At 33.1% G+C, this 9,535-nt stretch overlaps 1 protein-coding gene across 5 annotated transcripts in view; it reads right to left on the bottom strand.

Moving 5' to 3' along the window:
* Positions 1–7,280: 7,280 nt before the first annotated feature.
* Positions 7,281–9,535, bottom strand: part of cers4b (ceramide synthase 4b) — a 13,965-nt gene continuing 11,710 nt past the window's right edge. For all 5 annotated transcript variants that reach the window (XM_016234665.1, XM_016234667.1, XM_016234664.1 and 2 more), the window contains 2 exons: positions 9,135–9,291; positions 7,281–7,880 (listed from right to left, as the gene is read on the bottom strand). In XM_016234665.1, coding sequence (XP_016090151.1) covers positions 7,677–7,880; positions 9,135–9,291 — 361 coding nt within the window. In that variant the 3' untranslated portion in view covers positions 7,281–7,676. The remainder of the gene's footprint in view (positions 7,881–9,134; positions 9,292–9,535) is intronic.

Below are 9,535 nucleotides of genomic sequence, written 5' to 3'. Positions count from 1 at the left end.
TGGATTAATTCACAAAAATGTTATTTTAAAGGATTAATAATTCAGTTTAGTGCAACATACGTTATTTACACAAGTTGTGTAAATATTTTTATTTATTTATTTTTGGCATTTTTACATCTGCATTGAATTATTTCAAATTATTATTTAGTTATATATAATAATATACCATTGAAATAGTAGTTTAATACAATTTTAATAATATTAAAAATTATTATATTTTAAAAATTCACACACTTCTGTCAAATTTCACTTTAACGAGAACGGCTGTTATGTCAATGTTAAATGAATTTTTATGAACACTTCAAAAGATTAGGTTAAAAACACATTGTGTAAGATTGTTTTTCCATTTTTACATCTATATCTAATTATTATTTTGAATTATTATTTAATTATACATGTTATTATATAGCTAAAATAATATTTTAATCATATTATTTTAATTTAGCTTAAAAATTGTCACATTTCTGTAACATTCAACTTCAGCATGAAGGGCTGTTATGTCAAAGTCAAATTAATTGACAAATATGTCAAATTAACACTTAAAAAGATCAGGTTACAAAATGTATAAAGATTGACTACTGATTTCTTTTTTTGTGCAATTTTTCATCTACATTCAATTATTTGAAATGATTATTTTAATAGTAAATATTATATAGTTATAACAATTTAATATTTTAATCATTTAAAAATGTATTTTATTTGTAATAATTTACAAATTTCTGAAACATTAAACTTGAGCATGAATGGCTGTTATGTAAAAATGGATTAGGATTAGGATAAAAAATTGATTCTCTTTGGAATTGAATCTTGACTCTGTGAATCGAAATCTAAATGAATCATGAGTGTTTAATGAATATGTTGTGTGATTTAGTTCATAACCAAAACTAATTTGTTGCAAAGACCTTAGTGGCTCAAACGCCTCAAGCTTTTGGGAGATATGCGAGTGGAAAAATATGAGTGGAAATGATGTTTACCATTTTAGAAAGTCATGAATGAGCTTTTGTGCCGTTGAGTTAGTTTCTCTGATTCAGTTTCTCAGCTGGGAGTGAGTGGAAACCAAAGACCAGCGCCTCTCTATGTTCATACTGTGGAATGCTTCGTATAGACGACAGCACTGATATAAAGCATCAGATATTAGCTGCATTGGCAGAAATATATGAGTAGGTAGAAATCAACAATTCTCTTATGATAGAACATTAAGATCCCTTAAACTCGTGAGGGAATTTATACTTAAGAATAGCTGTAGTTCTTCATCGAGCAATGGATTCATGAATGTGCTTGAATGCATCTAGTGTAGTTGCTTTGTGCAGCTCTAAGGCTTCAAACGTTCATTTGATTTAAGGAATAATTCAGGCAAAAATGAAAATGTGCTGAAAATGTCCATCCAAGATTAGGATGTGTTTGTTTCTTCATCAGATTTGGAGAAATGCAGCACTGCATCAGTGTCTCAGCAATGGATGCTCTGCAGTGAATGGGTGCCGTCAGAATGAGAGTCCAAACAGCTGATAAAAACATCACAATAATCCACAAGTAATCCACACCACTCCAGATCAAAACAGTTGTATAGAGATTGATCACTGTAGGTGTTCTTTTTTCAGATTTAAATTTTTTTTTTTTATTATTATTTTTGGCCCTTTTTTTGGTCATTTTTATCTTTTACCCTCTCTTTTTTTTCTTTTTCTTTTTTTTGCTTTGTTTTTTTTTATCTACATTTAATTATAATTTTATATGATGGTTTTATTTTAAATACTATACAGTTAAAACATTCAAAACATTACTAAATTGTTATTGTTAAAATGTTTCAATTTTAATAATTTAGTTTAAAAAAAATCCCATTTCTGTGCTATCTAAATTCTGTACAGGAGTGTGTGTGTATTGAATTACATTGAATTGCTGATGTGATTTATTGCAATCACAAACGCTCCAAAAAATATCCTGGAAAATGTCATATTTAAACAAATGGTTTAAATGAGATTTAGATTGATCACAACTTTGCTAAGTATTATATTTGCTCAATTACAGTGCATTTTACAATACAAAATGCATCATTTAGAACTTTTTTTCTAAGTTGTTTTTTTTTATGCAAAAAACTAAATTCACTTGAAAAATGTAATGTTATGGATTATGGAGCCGGAAGCAACCGTCTAAAGTTAAAACGTCTTAATGCTGGATTTGTTTCAGCGTTTGTCTTCTCCAGATGTTAACTGATGGACTGGAGTGCTGTGGATTACTTGTGGATTATTGTGATGTTTTTATCAACTGTTTGGACTCTCATTCTGATGGCACCCATTCACTGCAGAGCATCCATTGCTGAGACACTGATGCAATGCTACATTTCTCCAAATCTTATGAAGAAACAAACTCATCCTAATCTTGGATGACCTGAAGAAGAGCACATTTTCAGCAAATGTTCATTTTTGGCTGAACTGTTTCTTTAAGTCATAGGCTGTAATGGTTGTACAGTTGTGTATTGGATGTTGCATTATACAGTATCTTTATTATAGCACAAGAAAGCCGCTCGTGTGGCTTCCGACCGCTGTATGTTAAAGGTCCCATGGCATGAAAATTTCACTTTATGAGGTTTTTTAACATTAATATGAGTTCCCCTAGCCTGCCTACGGTCCCCCAGTGGCTAGAAATGGCGATAGGTGTAAACCGAGCCCTGGGTATACTGCTTCGCCTTTGAGAAAATGAAAGCTCAGATGGCCCAATCTGGAATCTTCCCTTTATGTCGTCATACGGGGAAAGGTTACCTCCCCTTTCTCTGCTTTGCCCGCCCAGAGAATTTGGCCCGCCCATGAGAAAATGAGCTACTACCGTGCGAGGCGAGCGCAATATATTTTTTTCCTCGAGAGACATCATGGCTTGCAAAGGAGTGAAGCACCTTGCCCCGCCTCTCTCCTCCTCATTAGCATTTAAAGCTACAGACACAGAAATGGCACATCCTAAGGAAAGCTCATTGTGGGACTAGCTCGTAGTGGCTGAAATTCTGCACCAAGGCTGAATTTCGGGAAAGAGACTTCAGATACAGTACTAGGGACCACTTAGGCCTATATAAAAGCAGCCAAAAAGCAGCATGTCATGGGACCTTTAAGTGCCAACAGCCTGTTTTTATGTGTTCTCTCAATCCGCAGGGTTTGTATTTGTGTGCTTTATACATATATAGGGTCAAATAAACAGGTGTTTACTTTTATATTTCTTCTCTCTTCATGCAGTACTTGAGTATGTGTACTGCTTTGTATAATCGACGAGAGCATGTGTGATTTGATTTGGAGAAAGTGGCAAGAACTCTTTTCAAGGACAAACATTTCTGCTTGTGAGTGATCCAGTGTCTTACTCTGATGCCAGAGCCTTATTTTCCCCACATGCATCTTAGGTTCCTCCTGCAGCTCTTGACAGGCTGATTATACGATGATGACAGTATTTCATTCTACTCTAGTAAGAGTCATACTGTGCCAACCGGCTAACGCAATCAGCTGGAAACTCCAGAGCAAAGACTCACACTATATCATCTTCTCTGAACGGAAAGCAAACCTGCTGAATAAATTTGTTTTACATTGAATTACCGGTGTGGTTTATTGCGTTTACATGTGCGCAAAACATCCTGGAAAAGTAATATTTAAACCAATGGTTAAGTTAGACTGATGTAAATCTGCATAGCTTGAAATATTATATTTGCTCAATTATTGCCCCAGCAAATGCATGCTTAAAATGCCTTTTCAAAACTTGTGAATTCTTAGTTTTCTGTGCACAAGTAAATAAAGGCAAAAGTAATATTTAAGCAAAATGTTAAGAAATTTGAATGTTTAAATTTTGCAGTACATTTGCTCACTTGATACCAAAGCAAATGTGCTTAATTTTAACTTAAATGCATTGTTCATAAATTCGCAAGTCATTTAAAAATGACTGAGTTTGGAGATTCAACTTCATACCATTAAAATGCTTCACTTTTACATTTTCATTGTTTAATGGACAATCCAATATTAGCAGTTATTATTATTACATTTTAAGCTTGCAAAATAAATTAGTTTTATATTGCATTAGCAGTGATTTAGTTCTTTTCTGCACTACATATGCTCCAAAAATCCCTGGCAAACACAATGTTGATTCATTTAAATATGCTTACATTTTCTTATTTTGTATTTCAGTTGCTAAACTAACGCCCAAGCTAAACTCGTTAACACAGACTAAAATGCTTTTGTTTTGTTTTTTGAAAGTCCATACTTTTAATCTTAAGTACTTCGTGGTATTCTAAATGTACAATTACACTATATAACATTTTTAAAATCATGAAATGCTTACATGCAACACATTTTTACTGTCTGCATAAAAAAAAAACTTAGATGCTTGGCTTAAAATGATTTGAACTTTTAAAAAACAAATGCAAAAACATCCCCATTTTGTTGGATTCGATATATTCTAGGCCTGTTGTGACTAAAAATTGCACAAACTATAGGTTTACAACTATAGCATTTCACAATGTTTTGTTTTAAATGTGCAAAATGTAATAGATTTACAAAACCTTTTAACCCAAAAATTTAAAGTTTCCAAAATCTGAAACGGTGATTACGTTGGATCCACTTGAAAATGTCCTCAGGGAAGTATGAAGACACAAAATGGTTAGAAAAACATAGTGGGCATCTCTAAGGTTCATTTTTTGTTTACACGGAAGGAAAAGAACATGATGAAAGTGTAATAGCTGGCAAATGAACAGACAAATTCCAGGCAACTGTTTTCAGCAACATTTTATTTGAACAAAGCTCCTGAAACACATCGATGCTCCAGTCTACTTCTCCAGCATAAAGTGTCACATGATCTTCAGAAATCAGTATAATATGCTGATTTATTATTAGAATTATCAACAGTTGTGCTGACAAATATTTTTTTGGAAATACTTTTTTCAGGATTCTTTGATGAATAAAAAGTTAAAAAGAACAGCATTTATTCAAAATATAAATCTTTTCTAACAATATAAGTCTTTGCTATCACTTCTTATCAATTTAACACATCCTTGCTGAATAAAAGTTTTCATTTCTTTCAAAAATTTTTACTGACCCTTAACTTTTGAACTGTAGTGTATATCGTTAGAAAAGCTTTCTATTTTAAATAAATGCTCTTTTTTTAAAAACTTTTTATTCATCAAAGAATCCTGAAAAAAGTATCACAGGTTCCAAAAGAAATATGAAGCATCAACAGTTTCCAGCTCTGATAATAAAGCAGCATATTATACTGATTTCTGAAGATCATGCGACACTGAAGACTGCAGTAATGATGCTGAAAATTCAGCTGCGCATGACAGAAATAAATGACATTATGTATATTCAAATAGAAAAATGTTATTTTACATCATAATAATATTTCACAATATAAAATTTTTTCCTTTGTTTTATCAAATAAATGCTGCTTTGATGAGCAGAAGAAACTCCTGTAAAAAACATTAAAAGTCGTTCTGATAGCAAACTTTTAACCGGAAGTGTGTGTGTATATATATTATTTTCCTTTTTTGCAACACATTTAAGACTTTCTGCACCTAAAAGGCCTGTGGCCTTTATCTGTGGAAGGTCAAATTAAGAGTTTAGGACCCACAGAAAGCCTGTTTTCTTCACTGACACCCGCTGAAGCTCATACACACCCTCCTTGTCCTGGATCTTAGCCTTCACATTCTCGATGGTGTCGCTGGGCTCGACCTCGAGGGTGATGGTTTTACCCGTCAAAGTTTTCACAAAGATCTGCATTTTGCCACTGTCACAGAAAAAGAGACGATCAACATCCTTCAGAGTCAGTGAGAGCATCAGCATCAGCATCAGCATCAGTCAGGTGCACGGGTCATCACAGGAACACAAGCAGCGGAACATGCTGCAATACAATCATTTTGCCCTGTTGGCACGTGCAGTTATTTGCAGCAACACATCAGCATCTGTAACACAACGGTACTTCCGTGATTTGGCCATGACCCATAGCAACTCAAGATACCACGGAATTGCCATATATTGTGATATATATATAATTAATGATATCAAAAACACCAATTAGTGATCAGCGTCTGACTTGACTGCGCATCACAGATCAGCTTTATGTCATTAAAACGCTAAAAGACCCCGTAACGTTATAATATAAGCTAAATAATGTGCATGCATTGCAGGTTTCTGTCGCTTTACTGTGTTTGGTGTTTTTCTGTCACACATGGCCGCCTCGGGTTAGGCTAGGCTAGGCTAGGCCATGACACACTCGCACCTTCAGACCACACAAACGCGTCTAAATCCACCGCACAACCAGCTTTAATCGCTCCCCTCACGAACGTAAGCATCTCGTGTACACACTCAAACAAACATAAGAGTGAATAAGGAGAGAAAAGACGTCAAAACTAGACAATAGCGCGGACGGTAATCCTCACCCTCGCAGTCGCTGCCGATCCGGCCGGAAAAAGAACCTCGCGTTTCTCGTGCGCGAAGATCGCGTGTCTTTGAGCGTTAAAGCGGCTTTACCGCCGCCTGCAGGAGCGGAGCGGAACCGCAGCGCGCCGCTGCCACACAACGGGCTTTCAAACCAATGTAAACATGATATCAGGATGCAAGTTCTTCAGAATCAGAGTTAAAGCTCCTCAAATAAGGTCTGTGCTGGTTTTAAATAAATGCATGATCGGTTTCTGCATTTCTGGGACAAGCTGTTATTTATTATGTGTATACTGTGGATCTGGGTGACGTTTGGTGTCTATTTCTGAGATTATTATTAAATATCATTTAATATGTAGAATTAAAACTGTGGTGTGATTTGTCACAATAATTTAATATATATATATATAATTAAATCTTTGTTAAATTATTTTATTATTCAATCTTAAATGTAGAATTAAATGTGTGAATTGTTACAGTAATTTACAGATTCATATTGATAAATGTATAATATTTAATAACAATATGTCATATGTATATTTATATTTACACATGTATTAAATTAAATAATGAATAATACTTATATTATTATATATTATATACAATATATTAATACATATACAGTGTTGTAATTAATAAATGTTAAATTAATACATTTTATATAAATTTAAAATGTATACATATATTTAAATAAATGTTTTTTAATTATAAAATATCTTCATTACACACGTGTGATTTGTTACAATAATTTACAATGTAATATTTATATAAATAATACATTATTTTTGTGTAAAGTAAAATATGTATACAGAGAAAAAGACAAGGCAAGATATTTCACAATATATTCTACCAGAGGACATTAAAACATGTTCAAAATGAAATCTATAGCTATATTTACAAAACATATCATTCATTTCAAACCGAGTATTTTCATCATACAAGTGCACAATAAATACAGTATTTTCAGTTGAAAGTTATTTATAGCCTATTTATTACAGACTGAACATTACTGATGTGGGTTTGCACTGCTGAATCTGATCTGTCATGAACTAAATGCACACGTCAGCAAGTCTTTTTATTTCCATTCAATTCTACTCTGTTAGAAGTGATATGAGGTGCGACTAAATAAAGGGAAATTCCTTGATCTGCCTCTCCCTCATAAGTGCTTGATGCTTGAGCTGGTTACTGGTGTGAATGAGAGTCAAGTGTGTTCCTGAAGTACAGTGTATTTGTTTCTGCTGAGCTCAGTGTGGATGAAGGAGTAGCACGTCTCAGCGCTCGCTGCTATCTGGCTTTCGGCAGTCTTCTGTTCGCGTCGGCTTTCTGATTAGTCAAGTTATTTAAGACACAGCTGGAGCTCAGCATCGCCAGCCTGGAGTCCAGAACCACCTTCCTCTTCCTCCAGGAAGACCGATCTTCCTCCTCCTCTTCCTCTTTCTCCTCCTCCTCTGGTTCACTTTCAACATCGCTGCGCTCGTCCTTGTCCAGCTGGAGCAGAGAAGGTCAAAGTGAGACTGGTCAAAGATCTCTGGGTTTATTTGAATTCACCAATATGTGTCAGTCAAATAATTGATCACAATGTGCAATGCTTTTGAAATTAGTTCATGCAATGAAAAAGAGAGAGAAAAGTTCCTCTGAGCACACATCACATATTTTGTTATATATGCATGCAGCAGTGTTGTTGTTAACTAAAACTAAATCTAATAAAAATAGTTTTTTTGGTAACTGAAATACATAAAATAAAATGCAAAATTTAAACGAAAATGAGAAATGTTTCTAACTAACAGAAATAATTTAAGTTGACATACTGATCTTACTCAAACTAAAACTGAAATAAAAGCTAAATAGAAAAATAAAACACAAAAAACGAATAAAAATGACAAAAAGCAAAAATACTAACAACTAAACTAAGATTAAAATTAAACTGAAAATATACAAATAAAACTCACTGAAATGAATTATTTAAATTAATTTAAAATGAATAAAATTCTAACTGAAATAAAAATAATTAAAGATAAAGAAAAATATATACACACATAAACTAACAAAAATGACAAAAGCACATAACAAAAGTACTAAAACTTAATTAAAATGTACAACATATAAAAGTAAAAATAACTGAAATAAATCATTTAAGTTGAAGTATTACATTTACTAACACTAAGAATGAAATTAAAATAAATTAAAGATAAAAATAAATGTATATAAAAAACTAAAAGTAATAAAAATGACAGAAGCACTGCAAAATTACTAAAACTTGAAGTTATTTGTTTTTTTCACAATTAAAATAACAATATAAAAGTAAATGTAAATAAAATAATTTAAGTTGAAAAATCTAAAATTACTGAAACAAACTAAAAATAAATAAATAAAAATGAAAAAGCACAAAAATGATTAAAACATACAAATAATAATAAAACTAACTGAAATAAATAATTTAAGCTGAAATTCTAAAATTAAAACTAAAACCAAAATAAATTAATGCCAAATAGAAATATTTTTATAAAAAACAAAAACTAATAAAAAAGGCAAAAGCACATAACAGAACTTCCAAAACATAAACTACAATTGAAACGAAAACTGAAAATATAAAAATAAAAGCTTATTCATAATATCAATAAATACTCTGACAGTATATAATACTAAAATACCACTGTTAGGTCATTTAACTCAGACATACAGTACGAGTGTCTAAATAGTTTCTGGGACTTGCAGATATGATGGACGGAAGGAATGACTTACTTTCCCTAAGAAGAGAAACTTGTAGATCATTCTGAGGATGAGATAAGCCCAGTAAATGTGCAGCGTCTGCAGCACCAGCAGCAGCGCATTAAAGAAATAATACCCCATAAACGGCTCAAACACTTCCATAGACAAAACCAGAGTGGTGTAGATGATCCTACAGGAGAGAAAACACACACACACACACAAACACACGCACACGCAGACACAGACACAGACACAGACACGCACACGCACACAGACACAGACACAGACACAGACACAGACACAGACACAGACACAGACACAGACACAGACACAGACACAGACACAGACACAGACACAGACACAGACACAGACACAGACACAGACACAGACACAGACACAGACACAGACACAGACACAGACACAGACACAGACAC

The sequence above is a fragment of the Sinocyclocheilus grahami genome, unplaced genomic scaffold, assembly GCF_001515645.1.
Source record: "Sinocyclocheilus grahami isolate Dianchi unplaced genomic scaffold, SAMN03320097.WGS_v1.1 scaffold456.1, whole genome shotgun sequence".
In the NCBI taxonomy this organism is placed as follows: Eukaryota; Metazoa; Chordata; class Actinopteri; order Cypriniformes; family Cyprinidae; genus Sinocyclocheilus; species Sinocyclocheilus grahami.
This window is presented reverse-complemented; position numbering and strand designations above follow the sequence as displayed.